The sequence below is a fragment of the Corvus brachyrhynchos genome, unplaced genomic scaffold (genome assembly GCF_000691975.1).
Source record: "Corvus brachyrhynchos isolate BGI_N302 unplaced genomic scaffold, ASM69197v1 scaffold202, whole genome shotgun sequence".
NCBI lineage: Eukaryota > Metazoa > Chordata > Aves > Passeriformes > Corvidae > Corvus > Corvus brachyrhynchos.
In genome coordinates, this window is record NW_008238132.1 from 3,880,557 (window position 1) to 3,900,245 (window position 19,689).

A 19,689-nucleotide genomic window follows, 5' to 3' on the forward strand; every position below is an offset into this window, starting at 1 on the left:
GAAAGCCAAAATTAATGGCCCAAAGTAAAGACAAGAAAACAGAATTTTCTGCTGTCAGTACATGAATTAAATAATTCACCATTACCTCATCATAAGTTCTTTATTTTACATTATTTTAATTGGCAGTGAATTTAACAATTCAATGTTTACCTTTATTTAATGATCTCCTATTTCTGAGATATTTCTATTTTTTTTCCCCTCCCTTATCAGGTATCTCTTCTAACTACCCAACTCCAATTCTCCCACTGGATTCACTCTAGTACTAAGCAATGCTGATATGCAAGAATACTTGATGGCCCTTCAATATATATTTCAATATGTAATTTCAACAACTGCTTCCAAATCACCACCTTCTAAATATATTTTAAATAAGTAACTGCAATCATATTCTGTAACTTCATGTTAAAATATAGCTGATGTTTTTAAACCACTGAGATAATAATTTACATAATTTAATCTGTCACTATTAAATGTGGAGCTATAAACAACTACAACATCTTAACAATTGCTCAGAGACAACTTTGCAAACCTTTCTAGGTCTGCGAACCTGATGATCCACTAAATTAAAGTTCTTTCTGGCCACAAGATGCCAGGTTTTGTTACAGTATATGATTATTCAAAGTGCAAAGTAACTATATTACTATCTTATGACTTGCTTACAAAGAGCCTCATATCTTAAACAACAGATAAGTTTTATTCAACCCATAGAATTCAGACATGGGAGTTCTGGAAACCAGACTTTCAAGCTCTGCTGTCTTCTCTTGGCTGTCACGAAGAGCAAGCATGAGATTCTACAGGAAAGGAAATGGCACGAAAATCTGAAAAGCAGAATCTGCTATCTTCAGTCACATGAATTCACCTTCTCTTTGGCTCAGCTATGCCAACTGGAGCAATCCAAGATCTTTAGGGAATATTTTATTAAGGCTTCCTACTGATACCTTTCTCAGTTCATGGTTTGTAGTTTAAAGAAGAGTAGCATCTGGCTTCTGTAATGCTCTGAATTAGTACAGCATCTGCAAACCTCAAAATCATTAAAAGAAATCATTGAAATTCAGGCACCTGTGTAATCTGCAAAACTTTATAGCTCAATATAAAATGGAATAGTTAGATGTATGACAGTTCTAAACTTAACTATGTACCATATTTTATGTATCTTTAACTGAAATATAGGATAAGAAAACTTCAGCTGGAACACCACTATCTATCAGAGTCACCTTCATGTTTCCAGTATTTTAAAAGTGTTCATCTAAATACCAATTATTTATTTTCTTATGTTCCATTCAGAGCTTAAACACACATTGGTTATAAATACAACGAGTGAAATATGAGCTCAGGAAAGACATAATTCCGACTGATTTTAGTACTTTGGTATCTTGCTAAAGGAAAGTCTTGATCTGAAGTACTGCTGTGCTGCATTCTGGCAAAAACCTATCAACTGAAAGTTTCTAACTCACTGAGGAAGGTGGTCATCTTAGACCTTGACCTTAAAAAGTAAATCTTCCCAGAGTGTTCATACTGGAGTGAGATGACTCGAAATAGCTTGTACAAAGTGCAGCTGCCTCATACTTACACTGAGATCACAGTCTACAGACAAATATGGTGGCAAAAGACCATCTCCCGTCTTGGTGAGCTTCTTACAGTCCTCGACACAGTGGCTCTTAAAAATGTTAGTTAATTAATGCTCTTACACCATGGGTAAATTACCTTGACTATCCTGTAGCAAGTTTGAGGTTAAGGCTGTCCATAACAGCAGACAGGCATGAAGCTGACATTAGTCCATGAGTTAATCCCACAACCTACACAAATGCTCTCACCTTCTGGTAAATGAGAAGCCATTTACAGCCCTAATACACAGTACAGTACTTCAAATTATCTCATATTGTGCAATCCTCACATTTCCAGGTAAGCATGAAATAATTTGAATTCCTAGAAGTAACTAAAATAAAATATATTTAGATTAACTGTTAATTCTTCATTCTGAGGATATTCCATTGCCCAAAGTCATTTATTGCGGTTTCAAGAAAATCTATTTAAAATTTTCTTGAAAGTTAGTAGGCTTAAAAAGAGATCATTGGGAATTAAAAAAAAAAAAGAAAGGAAAAATGTTTCTTTAAAAGAGGGAACAAAGCTTTCTGGTTTTCCCTCACAAAACATTTGTACAATGGTGATATCATTAACCTCTATAGCACCACCAACTGAAAACTCTTTTCGATAACTCATTTAAGTTCCTACTACAACCCAGAAACTCACCCGCCCTATATAACTAGAAACCTAACTTCTATAAAAATTTTAGGTATCTAGGAAAACAGACATTGCATATGAATTGTGTATTTTACCTGCATAATCAGAAAGGAAACATGCCATTGATAACTTATGAAGAGAAATTTTACCTAACCCAAGTCACTCTATGGCTACAGTAAATCAGCTACTGGTCTGGGACAATACTGATGGCAGGAGTGTTTAAATCATTATTTGATTCCATGTCTGCAGTGAGGTTCAAATCCAATCTCACAATTGCCTCCCTTTACTGTGCTTGGGTTTCACAATACAGAGCAGCCATAAAACACATGAACTAGACTCTTTTACAATTAAACTAGGTCAGAAGATTCATTTCAGGAATACATCTAATTTGCTGCAAGTTTTGAGGAAGAGACCTAGCAAGGGTAGTGCTTATCTAACTTGCACAGAATGGATCTTACTCTTACCAAAAATGGTCTATCTAAATCAACCCTGTAGTACTCTTAAGAGACCGAGTAATCTTAGATTTGGGTAGAGATAACATTTACGATAATCATGAGATCATCATGCAAGAGACTTTCTACTCGGATTAAAAACATGTCAATCCACATACTGATTCTTCATCATATAAACCACGACTTCCTTCAAACTACTTGTGAATAATGACTAGGTGGTGTGAAACTGCAACTTGCCTGGTCAAGATAAAAAGCACTGCCATCTCGGATCTCTCGTCGCTGTTTGAGGTCAGTTTCTGTGGTGTCCCTTGAGAGCGCAATATATTCAACCTCCCGCTTTGTCAGCTCCTATGGACAACAGTCTGAAGTCATTGCAAACATAAGACTATAACCCGAGTAAGTGAACTTTAAGGATCGGCCTAATGGTATAATTGTACAAAAGTGCTCTAGGCAGCAGCATAGTGATCTGAAATAACTGAACAAAATCTAATATCTCTTATTTTAAAAATGTTAACAGTGTGTTCTGCCTCAAACAAAACGGTTTGAATTTCTGCTCAATAAACTTTATATTCCCCAAACCTATTCTAAAAACATAATAACCAGCTATATACTCTTTCCATTGAACACCTGCAGCACCCTGTAGGTTTATCTTCTGGTTCCAGACACTGAAAAAGAACTGGCACCTACAAATCACAAATAAAAATCAGAAGTTTTCTGTAAAAGATTGAAATGTTCAACTCTCACTATTCAGTAACACTTATACTGTGTTTACACTTATAGCTGTGATTATTACCTGCACATGCTCTGCCAGTACACTGATGAACTATATTATTCTTATCCTCTCTTCCTTGGCTGTCATGAGATGCACTCTGCATCTGTAAAACTACAGACTATTTGAAAAAGGAGAACCCTTGGGTTATTCTTTTGCTTATTTTGATTCAATATGAGATATACTTAGAATTTGCTATCTTAAAGGAATAAAGCAATTCACCCATGCATTTACAACTGATATTTCTGCTACTTCCATCTCTGGGTTATAATTCATTCTGTTTAGGAAACAGATTCATAATGAAATTCTCTTAGCCCCTACCCCTCAATTAAAAATGTCATTGATTTAACAGACCTCTCTTAACAGGTAACTTTCAACTATAGTTGTATGAAAAAAATAAAACTAAGATGTAAAGCCCGATTAAAACTATTTCCTTTCCACTTTTTAAGTGCCTATTGGGTTACAAAGCCACCAATTCCTTTATGTTGCAGGTAGATAACAGTTGTACTTTCTTTTAATTAAAAAAAAAAGTGTTTTTCAACAATTAGCCCTGTGTAGGAATGCATAGTAGCTTTCAGCAACAGCAAATAGAAGTTTTCCAGGCTTATATATATTCATTAAAGGCACCACAGCATGTATCAGCTCACATGGAAAGTCCAGCCTTCACATAATTTTTTGGCATGGCATTCAATCAGTTGCAGCCTTTTTAACAGATCTCAAGTGCATACAGTCTGTGGCATAAATAACAAGGCACATTCTATATCCCATGCCTGGATATCAGGTGTTTTTCCAAGTCCTCTTTTTAGGTTATATCAAACTCTTCTCATTTATTTTAAGGAATGCATCACACTGTTAAGTATCGCATCTGGTTTGCTGAATTAAGAAATCTTTTCTCTCCTTTATAAAGTTCAAAATCTTACAGCTTTCTACTCTATGCTCTACCTCAGAGAGCTAGTGTTTGAATTAGTATCTTTTGATTTTTAAATAAATGGCTGATCTTTATGACAACTGTTTACATGCCTCCATTTGTGATCCCTCTGCTCAACCAGATTCCAGATAGAGCTCATGGCAGACCAAGTCCTACCCACATCACTTTTTGGGGCAGACATCCCCCTCCTCCTGATCACTTAAGGGCACTGATGTTTTAAACGTGAAATTTTGTACATGATGCTGCCATGGTTCATGCAGATGGCTGTGGGCACATCCTTCCCACATTCCAAGAGAGGATCATACACGCATCTACTCTTTCTAATCACTCAGAATAACTGTTCCCAAATGTTACTCAGAACACTTCTCTCCCAAATCCTTTCCTTCATTTCTTTTTTTATGTAATGAAGCAAAAACTATTTGTTGTCTGTAGCAGTAGGCAGATAACTTAATCTTCTAACATACATAATGCCGAGAACAAACTGCTTCTCCATTTGTGATAGCATATGGTAACACAGTTTTCCAACTCATTTTTTTTCCCCTCGAGTTTAAGCAGAAAAACATGTACTAAAATGTCTGTACTTCCTATTTGTCTATAACAAAATCTGAGCTTTGGAAAGAAAATTTATGAAAAAAACTTATTTACTTCCTAAGTAGCTTGCTGTGTAAGATTTCCTAGGACTACCTTTTACCATTTGTCTAGTATGAGAATGACTGACATTAATAACTATGTCTCCAACACATTTAAACCAACATACTCACCAGATACTGCATGGCAATAGATCGCCGGAGAGGCCCAGGAGGCCCAATAAGAAAGATGTCTTGGCCAAGAAGATCTTTCTGCATTATCCATCTTAAATGGTGGACTACAGACTGGGCCAGAGACTCTGTCACTTTGAAACACAAAGATAAGAACACATTAATAAATTTTGAAAAGTGTTAGATACCTGGCCATTCAACACTTTCTTTGAGCTTATCTCCAAAATTAAAATACAAGACACAAAGCTGTACTGCCCCAATCTGGGCAGCTGAAAAGCAGAGAATTCCACACACAGTTTATAACAGATCATTTAATTTACATATAGAAGTTTATACATCTATCTTACCCACTTGCTTTTTACTCTGCACAACTTCATCCTTAAAAAAACAACAACCGACATAAACGGGAAAAAAAACTTGCGGATTTGTATTTCACATTAAACTGATCAACATAAAGACTGTTTTCTATTACTCAATGTTGAGTGGACTCCTCAGCACCAGTTAATATAATATACATACATTATTAACATTTTGTAAAATATTTATCCAGCCTATATCCCAATGCTCCCATGAACTTCAAAAAAAGTTCAAAAAACTCTGATTGCGCCAGACTAAGATTAGTATTCAGGGACAAACTTTATTTCTTACTTTTTAAAAAGACAACTGCATTCCTGTTTATATTTTCACACAGCAAACCAAAGAATTAAATTATTAAGGAAATGCAAACTTTGTCATGTCACTACATTGATACCGTACAGCTTCCAAAATCATAATAAAAAACAAATCAAAGCAGATCTATTTACTTCTATTAAGAAATATCATATGCATTAATTTAAAAAGTAATAACCTGATGATAATTAAACTAAAACTTTTACCACATGCATACAAATGTTGGCAGCAGTGGAAAGCATCATACAAAAACAGCACACTGAAGGAGCGGCATTGTTCTCATTGCCACATATCACCCTATCCCCAGACAAGTCTTTCCCATATCCCCCAGCAAAGCCTGGCTCTTTCTCAGCCACAAGCAAAAAGCACTAGTGCAGGAGGAGAAGGCAAACATAAGCAAGTCCGGAGGGAGATTTATGTACGCATGTATGTGTATGGTTGCTTTCAGAACAGTCTGACAAGACTAATGATGAGGTTTGAAGCTGGAGGCTCAAGGGCAGTAACTGGGATGCTGAAGTGCAGCAAGAAAGGAGCATGAAGCAATAAAATCTACAAATGAATACTTGGTTATTTACCTTTTTCCAGTGCAATTGCTAGGTGCAACTAGAAGCCAACATTTAAAAAAACAAGACCCGGTATTACATCTGAGACAGGGGAACCAACATGTGCAGGGCAGAGTTAAGGACAGCAGGCAAGAGTGCCACTCAATTCTGAAGATTCACTGCTGAATCTTTGCAAACTAGAATTAAAATCCATTTTTGTAAGACCATAGAAACAGTATTAAATAACTGTATGAGAATCAAGGAAGACTTTTCAAGCATAAAGGGGGATTAAGAAAAATTTTAACAAAAACTAAATGAAGGTTTTGGTCTTTGGTCTGGCACTTGGGGAATCCATTTGAAATCATCTACTTCCAGAGAAATTCACAATATCCTTACCACCAATGTGAACAGGAATAGCGTACACATGCAGGTGAGCAATCCACGCATTAGGATTATCAGATTAATTGTAAACAAATATTTCAGCTTTGCCTTATTGTCTAGTTTTGTTTTCTGAACAACTGTCATTAGTGTGCCCAGGATTAGCTTTCATATATGGTGTGCTGACATCAGAATGTAAAATGTTTTCTTCTTCCTCACTGAAGTACTGTATTCCAAAAGCAATGCACATCGCACCACACACAACCGGCAAAGTGCAAATCAATTCCTTGCAGGGAATAACACGTTCCTTTCTACAAGGTTTTCAAGGAAATTAGGGAAGTTTCTATTAGATATATTCTTTGGGAAATAAAGCATAATACATCACACCAGACTAAGTGCTCTGTCCAAACTTTGCTACTGGACAGGTATGGAAATTTGAAAAGCACCAAACAAAGAAAAAGTATTATTTTCAAGGTACCATTAAAATTTTAGGACAGATCTCACATTCGTTATTACTTCTACCTGGATGAAGCCAATGTGCCTCTAGTGTATTTCTATAGTAGCTGTTCTCAAAAAAAAAGAAAAGTACTTTGCTTACAGTGAAAAAATACACTTGGAACTCTTTCATGTCAAAATTCATGCATTAGAAGCACGGCAAAACCAGCTTTGACACAGCCTGACTACAAATGCCTCTGGCATAATTCTCATTAATATGTGTAGCTATCTTTTTCATTTTTAGGGTGGTCTCAAGAAAAAAACCCAGCTCACACTTAAAAACAGTACCATAAATAGCAAATGACTTTAGAATGTTCAGCAATATCTGTCAAAAAAACCCCGTCATGTAAAAGAGAACAGAAGTGTACAGCATTCAAAAAAATGTAAAATCATAAAGCGTGATCCCCATGAAAACCTTAAGGAATTTCAGGGCACTTATATTGCCATCATTGTGTTAAACAGTCCAAATGTACTCTGAAATAGCAATACAAAAAATACAACTTAGTGTCTGAGAATTTCCTGCTTTTTTTGAGAAAAGGACACGAAAGACAATTCCTTATCAATACATTTAGTAGAAAAAGGTTTCCTTGATTCTCCATTCACATCATTCTCCTCACAAACAGATTATACCTAGATCAATTATAATACATGTTTCCAATCACAAAGTAGCACATTGACATCTGCAAACTCACTCAAAGGAAGCCTGTTACAAATGATGCCAATGATTCCAAGCTAGCATTCCTTAAGGTGAACTGTCATGACAGCAGCTTCCACTTGTCAGTTCCTTCAGTTCTAACATGTAATATCTGTACATTGTTCCAGACACTAAACCTACTACACCTTCCCAGTTATTTTTAAAGTCTTTTTAAAATCAGAAGAATGTAACATTTTCTCGTACATGCAGTCTGTGCTGCACAAACTGTTTCCAAAGCACAGGATGCTTTTCAAAAGCAACCTCAGAAGCACATACTCAGTATCTTGTATATTATTTATATATATTTAGACTACTTGTACTGTCTCTGCATTGCAAGGCTTTCAAGTTCTCTAATATGACTTGAAAAAAATTCCTCTCTATTCAAGAGCTGTATTTCAACTTTACCACAAGTACTGAATAATAATTTTCTATGACATTTAGAAGACAGGGCAAATTCACTGAGGAAAGCATGTATATTACAGCAATATTTATTAATTACCTGATGAGTCAGATAGCATTTAATGCAAACTGGGATTGCACAACCTGTTTAGTGGCACTCTGCTGATTTGCAGTAGTTAAATAGCAGGCCCAATACTCTTAATCTGCAGGATGGTGCATAGTAAGCCTCTGCAGTGTATTCTCTAAGACACCATCTGGCACATACAGGAGAGTAGCTGGTGCTACAATTTGCTATTCCTGTGTACCAAGGACAGACAGAAAAAGTGCATTCTATTGATTTGTAATAAGTGATAAGTAGAACAGCACCTAGCAGAATCTGCACAAACATTCTGTAAAGTGAGCAGCTGAATCTGAACAGAGAAATCCCCAAATAAAATGTAGAAAATGTTTTAGATAGATTTTGAAGCAAACGCAGCAGCTGCTCTTGTTTGATCCACAAATCAGCTTTTGACAAAGCCAAGACTGAAACAGCTATGCTAGCCTCGGAAATATTCCAGTTCACTCATACTTGAATTCTTGGCACACTCACTGAAGCCATAAGATTCGTTGGAGATACGAGACAATATTTGCTGGCAAGTCCTTGTGTCCCACTTACAGAAGAAATGCCATAAATGAAGAAGACTGCAACTCTTCCCGCTATTCAGACCGTCAGGTGAACTGATTCCCAAGAATACCTATTCCAGATGTGATACAAAATACAGCAGAACTCCCATCCCTGTATGACTCTGGTTGATCACATAATAACCAACAGGCGCTTAGAACACATCAACATACCTAATTTTCAGCAGAATAAAAAAAACCCTCTGCATACCCTGAACCTTGAGTACAAAGCATGCTCATTGTCTGAAAATGGCTCCTTGTTTCAGGAGTGCTAAAAATTAAGGACAGGAACAAGATGTCCCCCCTCATCTGAATACCGAGGGGTCCTTTAGCTGTCCATGGCAGTCTGCGGTACATCCAGCACAAGGAGCAGCTGCCGTAAATACAGCTAAGGGAGAAGGGGACAAGGAAGAAGGTCTTTGTCTAAAAACATAAATACATTTCAAAAGGGGGATTTTTCAATTTGATTTTTCAAATGAACTCACTGAGACTCATTTCACAGCTTGTTCAGGCTGGGGGACAATGAGGAAAGAGAGTGAATTGGCCAGGACAGGGTGAAGGAGGCAGCATGGCCAAGGTGGAGAGAGAGGCACTCCTATGTGGTCCGCTTTCAGCTGCTGCCATTTAGCAAATAAAGCATTGCTGCTCGTCCCATTTTATGCTGATGCACAGAACCCAAAGAGTTTTCAGTCTCACAGCGTGGTTACATCACAGACAGTTTTCACTGGAATATTGCTTCTCCTCATAAATTTTTCATGGAAACAGTCTTCATTCCAAAAAATTTTTGGTCTTGTGGTTTTAAGGAAACAAGTTGCAAGTCTTTACAGGGGCTTAGAAAGGGGGAAGTTACTTCTTGGATGAGACCATAAACTCATTTATCAATTCCTCTGAGTTGATTACTTCACAGGAAGGTATTAGTTCAACACAGAGAAATCATATTTCTCCATGTGAGAATAAATTAAAAGATAATATAAAGGAAACATGTAAAACCAAATAGCTTTCTGGAGGAAACCCTGAACGGGATTCTGAAGACTAAGTTTCTCCTAATGACACATAAACATGGAATAAGTGAAACTATTCTTAGCTGGATGTACTACTCAGAGAAATACATAATCAGAGCAGTCATCCATAGCTCAGACTCCAACTGGAGGGACATAGTATGTCTGCATTTTGAGCACAACAGCTCAGGCCAGCACCAAAAAGTATACGAGAATCCAAAATAAAAAGAAAGAAAAATTATCATAAGATACATATAGAAAATAAATAATGGTTTTCAAATACGCAAGACAGAACTACCATGAATGAAAAAAGTTCTCTACATCAAGGTTATGCTAGATAGAATAAACCTCTGGGAACTAAAAGTATGTCCCAAAAACCTAAATGAAGCATTTCAACAAGTTTTGTCACAAAAGAATCATTAATTACTGGAGCAAAGTGTGCAGAGAGGTTTTGATTCCTACATCACCAGCATGTTTTAAGAACATGGAGGACAACCATCTCTCAGGAGTGGTTCAGAGTTGACTGATCTTGTTTTGAAGCCCAAGGAACAGTACAGACAACTCTCTGAGCTCCATCCAGACCTTCTCTGTAGGTTTCCATGTTCCCATGTATGCCTGTGCCTCATTCTCAGCACAGACAAAATGGGGATAATGATGTAAGAAGTCCAGAGCTCTACTGACAAAAAGCCCACTGTTTCAGATTCTGGATGAGGTGGTAACACCCAAATAGCAGAACAGTTGGAAGTGTACATAAAAACTCAAACTGTTGAAATAATCATCATCTCTGACAGCAGACAACTTCCCTGAGGTTAAGAGTAAAGAAATGTAATGACTAAAATTTTTGTAAGCATGAAATTACAGTCATCCTGCAATACAACCTGTCTCTAGAAAGTGTTGCATTCTGGCACTCAGATGTAAAGTTAACATAAAAAAAGAACGAGCACACATTCCAGTGAAAATCTGAGCACACTTAAGAGCAAAAACTGAACATACACCTGTACTAGCTTCCATATGTGGCACATACCATTCTGTGAAGACATAGAGATTATTACATGCATGAATATTCTGTTTGAATTCCTCACAATAATTACTGTTTCATGTATTTCAACTGAAAAAAAGTAACAGAATTCATCACTTAATCCTTTGAATACACACGTCACTTTTGATCACACATTGGGGAGGGTGCTCAGACTGAGGACAGCTGGCACAAAACGACACTGTTTGAAATTAATCTTCCACAATTCAATGCAGTTGCATGTAATATCTCTCAAACGCACTTGCACCTTCTCAGAGCAGCGAAGCCCAGATGCAAAAGAACATCCCTTTTCCTGCCCTAATGAGGATTTGACATCATTGAACAAAATGTCCTGGAAGAGCTGTGTTAGGAATCGTTTTGTCAAGATTAATAAATAGATAAAATGTCAACTACATTATCACTTTCGTAACATTTCCAGAAACCATTAAGGAAATTAGTACACTGTCATGAACTAAAAAAAAAAGGTGCATTCTTGCAATTCAGTTTCAGATCTAAACTATCACAGAAAGTCATACACAGTTTCTCCAAAGTATAATTAAAGAAACAATCGTGCTTTCAGACATGGTGAGACTTTAAAAATGTAGGGCTTATTTTTACTGATGAAAGAAGAAGCAGTAAAAAATAAGTGCCCTCTTTCTAGAATGTGTCAGACACAGTTATGATAAAAATCCCATTAATAAAATTCCCTTGTGCATGACTCATTTTTACTTGTCACTTAAAAAATAACTCATATTTTATGTACCTTTAATTATTGTCTTTCAAGAAAAAGCCATTTGACAACAACAGCAAAACAAATTAATATTTCACATTAACACACAAAATGGAGCATTTTGTAGAGAACTTGCCAAGTACCTAGCAAAAAACCTGAAAAGCAAAGACATGGAAACACATCCTATCAATTTCTGCAAAATGTAATAAGGTGCAATAAAGGAGTTAAAAATCAGTCTAATTTGGTAAGACAAAGAAATAAATATTTTGGTATCTATGTGACAAAATGACAACTGTAAAGTTTTGTAGGTACTTAGGACATCTACATTCTTTATTCTGTTATGATTTTTTCAGATTTTTAAGGCAATTGTTAAGCCTAGAAAATAATGCTGAGTTTAGAGTATGTTATAATATATCTAAAATTTGCTGCAAATTTTAGATACACACTTCCAACATCACCACATTTTAACATGGCTTTTATCTTCTGGCAGAAGAACAAAAGCAGAAACATTCTACTTCACACAAATTATGAGCTAGAAAACAATACTGCAATACTAGTAAATGAACTGTAATCGCTTCAATTCCCCCCTACTAGTTCTTACTCCACTACAAACATTACAATGTCAGAGACCTTCTCAGGGATATTTCCCGCTTAAGCAAATGATCTAATTATTTCTAGTCTTAGTTTAAAAGAAATCAGGTAAGTACATTTATCATTCACATTTAATATTAATTACTAAAATAAATTTTCAAAATATATGATGTTTTAGTTTATAAATTAGTCTAAACATACAATTACTTCCATTTGGTTTACATCAAAACAACTTGTATCTACAGCAGTCATTCACCCAGCAAAACAAGAAGTACTCTTAAAAGAAGAAAAAAATGTTAAGTGATACACATACACTCTCTAAATATCTCACAACAAGATGATAATCAACATGAAGTCAATACAATCTATTTAACTCCACTACAGGAATATATCTTTGTTCTCCATAGTAAGATAACCAAAGAACTTAAACACTAAGGGTTAAAAAAATTCCTAAGTTTAAATACACAAAGAAACTGCAATGAAGTATTTGAAATAGATTTCCTGCTATGAAATACATCAGTATTCTATGTTACTTAATTTTAACTCATTTGATAACTAAGTTTACAAGCAAAATTTTATACCTTAAGTAATCCTACTTCCAGTACATGACTACTGATGAACAACAGTATCCCAAGCATGACACAGGCTCCTTTCAGTCATGATTATTAAAAATTAAAAAGAGAGAAACAACTAATAATATGTGTTCTAATAAACGTTACTATTACTTGGTATCAGATTAACAATAATAATAATGTTATTATTACATGGTATCAGATTTTAGCTAAAATGTCATTATTCTGTACAAGCTCCATGTTTAGAAACCTTTTTGCTATCAGTTTTCAACGACTTTTTCCTTCTTATAATCATTAACTAGAAAAATCTCTCCTTTGATTCTACCAAATGCTTTCATAATTCTCTTACCTTCTCAGTCCAAAGAACTGAAAGAGATGCTGTTAGAGTAACTTAGAACTAACATTTAGCTTGCTGAAAAGTGTGAGTTGAACAAAATATGTAGTAATGGCTCAGAAAGCATTGTTAAAATTAACACATTTGGTACAGCACAGAAAACCAGAAAGCAGATCAATCTACCAGAATTATAAATAAGTGAAATGGATCACATCAGTCATTAGCATAGACAGCTGATGGCCTTCATGATCAAAATGAGAGAAAAAGCATAAAAATTAAAGGATGAAAAGTGAAAATCTATTATTTAAGGAGCTGTGAAAAGCAATACAATGCAGCATTTCTCAACTGTTTGGCTGCATTCCCAGGAAACTCACGAGGAATGCGAAGTGACATTACAGTCTAAAAGAGAAACCCTTTCCTCATAGGCTACCCTGTAACAGCAATGGCTGGCACATGGCACTGGAAATTTTTGGTACTTTAGATCACCTGGTAGGAAAGTGACAGTATGATGCCTACTGAGTTTTGAGACTTCAGCAGCCCACAATCCAGATTTAGATCAGTGATCTGGCCCACCAGACTACTGGCAGATTTCACTAGTCAAATAGTGAAAGCAAACAAAATCTTCCTCTTGCTCCCACAGCAACTTGACCTAGCTGAAGATGTCCCTGCTCATTGAAGGGGGATTGGACTAAATGACCTTTAAAGGTCCCCTTCCAACTGAAACTGTTCTATCATTCTGTATTTCTGCTACACCTCTCAAAGGGCTCATATTTCAGAAGAAATGTTGCATGACAAAATAGAGGTAAGAAACAATAATCTAAATATGTCAATATTAACAGAGTCTACTATCCCAGTTATTACAAAATCAGGAATCACAGAAACACAGAATGGTTGAGGTTGGAAGGGACCTCTCGATATCAGCTTGTCCAACTGTCCTGCTCAAGCAGGACCACCTAAAGCCTGTCTGACGAACTGCAGCACTATTGCCTAAGAAAACAATATAAATTTTTTATATTGCCAGCTGTGCAATGGCAAGTCTATCATTGATACTATCAGTGCCATCCTTCTAAAAAAATAAACAAAACACACCAAACAAAAAAAAAAAAAGACCAGTGCCCCAGGAGTTTTCTTGATTCAAAATGCCATAGAATGGATTTAGACATGCTCCTGGAAAGCACATGCACTTGAAGTGAATGATTACACCCACTTTCCACCTGTAGAACTGTGCAATGACCATCATTGGGAGTTCTCAGTGCTTGTCCCTGTGTAAACTGTAATATAAGACTTGCATACCCTTTTAGAATGCCATGTGTGCTTGGTTTTGGTCTGCAAATTTATCTGAATGGAAAAATGAGTTATTAGTGGATGTTTTTAAACCTGCATTCTGGATATCCAGCAGCCTACATGTGAAAGTACGGAACAAATGGCAACTGATCATTTTGGATCCTCAGAAAACATCTGGCCTGTATACTGGGAAAAGCCACAATGCAAACATGATTCACCTCTGATCCACGGTGCAAAAGGAAAAGCTCAAGAAGCACGTATTCTCCATGAACAGTCAGGAAATAAGGATAGCTGCAAACCAGTGACATTTGTAATAAGGTATCAAAAGATAATGTGAATCAATTTTAGGTAAATGTATGTGCCTTGTTGATGTGCATAATTGGCTGCGTATTTTCCATCTGACAGCATTTTTCATGACTATGCAACTGACTTCTCATTAACTTGATGGATTGCAAAGATCTGTATGTTTGCTGACAACAATTATGTGATAATCTGGGAATACTAAATATCACAGTAGGAAAACACCATACATCTGCAAACTCATAGGACATACAATCATATTGCAACTGAATGATAATTCGTAACAGCCACAGTTTTATGACCAAACAGCTTGAGATTATTTTTAGAAGTAATCCTTGGATAAGAACCCTTTTGAACAAAAACATGAGACATATACAAATGATTCTTTTACTGTCCCATTGACCAATGGGACAAGTTATATTCAAAGTTAAGATTCCTATACAACCAGCTGAACCAGAGATGTAATAATGAACTAGGCAAAGACAGTCTACGCCAAATTGCATGCTTTTTCAAAATATACTTCTTAGATCATTTCAGTAAAGTCAGTGAGGTGATTGAGTGACTAGAAATTTTTTTAATAAAGCCTTGAAATTCCTTCAAAAGCAAAGCAGATTCTTACTGTAGTTCTGAGGAACAAGTTCTGGGTTCTTCGGTGTTTTGAGTTTAAAAGACACATCTCCAATAGTGACAGTATCACCTGAAATAAAGAAAATAAGCCTTTTAGTTCTTACATAGTTAGATACTTTAAAGTATTTAAGGTTCTTAAAGTTTAAATCATAGGCCTGCTGTGGTGAGGCTGACTATGGGTTCACAAAGAAGCCTCAAATGTGTTTATGTTTACTAACTACTCTAGGCTGCTTTTCAGTAGATCAGGTACCTGGACATTTTACATTTAATTAATATTACTTTTTCCTGTTTTTTCTTTTATTGCTGCTATTACAACCTTAAGCTGTTGGGAGCTGTGGAAATTAAGCCCAATGTAGAACCCCATTCCAGCCACCATTGCTGCTTAACTGAAATTAAAACCTTAGCACATTTGCCTGTAGAACTATTGATGCCTTTTCCTAGTCTGAAAATCAAGAGTCAAACACGGTTAGAAGGGAAAAAGGGATTTTACCTCTGTATTAGGTGCACCATGTCCAAGTGGAATGCACCTCAATGCACACCTCAATGCACACCCCCAAAAGATCTGGTGTAACATTATAGGTCTTACTAATTAGCATATCTATCAAAGATTCCCCAATGAGGGGCTCAAGTGAGCTCCCCTTCCCCAGGAACTTTCCCCTGGATGGTTCTATCTTAGTTTACAGAATATGTTCTGGAGAGGACCTTGGTGTCTGGGGCATTCTGATCCCTACCTATGAAGCTTCTAAAATGTTTAGTCTCATAGCTTGACAAATAAGTCCAAGAATGTAGGCAAAAAACCACTAAGAATGCAAAAGCTATAAAAAGGTATAAAAGGAGTATAAAAGAAAAGGCAAAACAGCACCATGACATCACTATCAGTGAGAAAACACTTCTAGGTGTGATGATTTTCCTGAATTTTCATGCAGCCTGGAACAGTATCTGCTGGAGGTACAAAATTAGATATTCATGCCAGTGGGCCCTTCCTGCACTTCCTGAACATATGGCTGCAGAACCCGGCACCTTTCCAAAGTTTGAGTGGTCTCAAGCACTTCTTGCTCTGGATTTCAACAAACCTAAAGCATCTGGCCATTTTACTTAATGGCCTCTTCACTAGGACCTGCCTGTCTTATCTATCTTTCTGCAACCATAGGCTTGAATTAAATTGCAGGGCATGCCCTGTGCACTTTCTCATGGAAATCAAAAGTGAAATCTAGTTTGCAGTGAGGAAATGGGCAAGCACCAACACAGCAGTGGTCACATTGAAAAACAGCACAATACTCAAAACACAGGAAAATGAGGTTTAGACTAGAAACAAACCCAAAGTTTATTTTCTTTCAAGAGTTTGGGTCCCATAAATGAGTTCACAAGTATTAAGACCATGAAACTAAGATGACTCTAGTAAAATGATGTTTTTCCCATTACTGTTGCTAAAGATAACACCACCTCCACTGCACTGTAGTGCATGCATGAAGATGGAGAGGATTACTGGAGTAAGACTGCTGCACAGGGGTACAGTTTTGCCACAGCACTGTGATTACACCTCCTTTCCAAAAGCTGAGGCCAAGTTTTGGAACTGTCTCTTGTGTTTGTGCTTTTCTCAGAAGTGAGATGTAGAAAGTAGAGAGCCCACAAACAAGATCAAACAAAGATCCAATCCTCTTGTAGATCTGTCCTTTGGCCTATTCCATCCAAGAGGATCCAACCTACAGTTGCATATCTCTAGCATCACGAAAGAAGTCAAATGTTTGGAAGTCCAATGCTGGAATCAGAAAGAGAGATGCTGGAGAAGCAGCTTGCCCAAATTAAGAGACAACTAAAAGTCCTCCAACACATGCAGTAGTTCTCCTTTCAGTCAGCTATGACTCTAGCTTTGCACTCAAATGCCGTACTCTTCCAGCATACCCAGCTGTTACTGCTCATCTCACAGGACTGAGAATCCCCAAGGTCTGACTAGATTTATAACAGCCAGAGTAGAATCACCTGCAGTAACAAACAGGAAGCAGTAAAGAAAGGATTACAGCTGACTTCCTCCTAAACTGAAGGGTTTGACTAGCATGCAGAGATTGGGATTCACAGCTTGACATACATGCCTGCACATGGGTCTTTCTGTTGCTTCTGGACTCTAAATAATCAGCCCTCCATTTTTCCCTAAAATATTGGCAAAAGGTAGTAAGCCGGTGATTGTTCAATGCAACAATACAATACACTTCATGCAACAATACAATTGGAGCAATACAGTGTTCCAATAGCTTGCCAGAAAGTGGGACACAGGCAACAGCAGTACTGCCACATACAAGGTGGACAAGGATTCATCCCTGGTTCTAAGGGCAAGCAGAACCAAGCAGTTCCCACTCACCATGCTAGAGGTAAGCACTCTTCTTTGATTGCGCAAGAGCTCAGAAGTGGAATGGCTCCAAACAGAGCTGAGGGAAGCTAAGAATTAGGCAGCTGTCTAAGGCTTTAGCTCCTTTTTTGGCCCTTGCTGAATTTTCATTTCAAATGTACCAATGAGTACTGCACCCTCTCCAGCCTGAAGCATTCAAATGCAGTCCAAAAGAAAGTTCTACAATAGCTTAGAGCCCTGGTCCTGACTCTGGAAGCTCTTACATAAATTAAAGTCACTGAACAACAGACACAAGCACTGCAGGGACTCAAATCTAGACTTTGGCTATCCCAGTGTTTTGCCTATCTCTTTAAGTTTAAAAGTAAGGAAGACTATTTTACTAAGTATCATCTCCCTTCCCCTTTCCTCTACTGCAGTTCCAAGCTCACTCTTTCTCAGTGGGGAACAGCTAATGGGGATCATGACAAGTCACCAACATTTTTGCCACCACACCTTTTTAATGTGGGCCACCCATGGTGATGAGGGGGAGCCATATGAAGAGTGGCTGACATCACCTGGCTTGTTCAGCCTGGAGAAGAGGAGACTGAGAGGAGACCTCATTGCAGTCTGCAGCTTCCTCATGAGGGCAAGGGCAGGGGCAGGAAGTGATCTCTTCTCTCTGGTGAACAGAGAGGCATGAAGCTGTGTCAGGGGAGATTTAGGAAAAGGCTCTTAACCCAGTATGTTTGGGCACTGGAACAGGGAAGTAGTCACAGCCTGACAGAACTCAAGAAGTGTTTGGATAACATGCTCTCAAGCACATGGTGTGATTCTTGGGGCATATTCCTGCTCAGGGCCAAGAGTTGACGATCCTTGTGAGTCCCTTCCAGCTCAGGATACTCTATTATCTATGGTTCTATGAAAATGCCTCCAAGTTGATGAAAACACCCTGGGAGCCCACTGCTTCCTGCAAAAGTTGACATCTCTCTCAGTAGCTCGGCCTGGAACAATTTTAACACTCTAAAAAGAGCAGGTTTTCTTACATATCCCTAAGAAATTAGTGACAGTTTATTTTCTCTGAATTCCCCAGCCAACATGCAACGAGACAAGATTATATGATTAATTAGCTCCTAGCTGAAATCACCTCAGCTCAGTAGTAAATACTATTTCATGCATACAAAGTCTTCCAAAACCCAGTAAGGCCAAGATGCAAAAACAACAAGATGTCAGACTTTTTCAATACATTGGGATGATGATATCATCTATAGGATAGAATTCTAATTACCTCGTTTATTAGCACAGTACTGAAAAGCCTTAGACGATTTCCTGTACTCCCTTAAAAAAACCAAACAAAAAACCAAACAAATCAAAACTGAGTTTGGTCTATGTGAAAAATGGAAAATGCATACCACCATGCAAATTCTGGTGGTATTTATGTGAGTCCATAACATGCTAACCCTTGATCAACACATCAAACCATGTTCAAAAATCCCACAAGTATTCCAGACATCAACAGACCCTACCAGCTTTCATGAAAAATGGGCTGGGAGAGAAATATATGTAAGATGTGATGAGAGCTGAGCACACAGTCAGGGTATTCAGCTTTTAATAGGTTTGTTGCTGCCTGGAGACAAATGTTGCCTCCAGCTTGCATCTGTCTAAAAAGCAAAAATATTAGCAGTGTTTAAAAGAACCATAAGCAATAATAAACCAGAGTCCATTTTCCTAGCTAAATGAGCACAGGGAGGATTAGCCCACTAATCTTATCACATACTTCCACCTGGGCTATATTTTCTTGTCTCAATTTGTTTCTTCTGTACTTGTTTAAAAACTCATGTTTGGTTACTCCATTTCCAAACCCTTTGAACAAAGATGTCATTCTGGACAGGCTCTTTTCCATGTTCCACCAGCTGGCAAGGAACTGATAACA

The 19,689-nt window shown here is 37.2% G+C and overlaps 1 protein-coding gene across 1 annotated transcript in view; it reads right to left on the reverse strand.

Moving 5' to 3' along the window:
• VWA8 (von Willebrand factor A domain containing 8) overlaps positions 1-15,506 on the reverse strand; it is a 169,152-nt gene extending 153,646 nt beyond the window's left edge. The window contains exons 1-3 of the mRNA XM_008633141.2: positions 15,429-15,506; positions 5,152-5,282; positions 2,931-3,041 (exon numbers count right to left, since the gene is read on the reverse strand). Of these exons, the coding sequence (XP_008631363.2) occupies positions 2,931-3,041; positions 5,152-5,282; position 15,429 (243 nt within the window). The 5' untranslated portion in view covers positions 15,430-15,506. The remainder of the gene's footprint in view (positions 1-2,930; positions 3,042-5,151; positions 5,283-15,428) is intronic.
• Between the last annotated feature and the right edge of the window lie 4,183 nt (positions 15,507-19,689).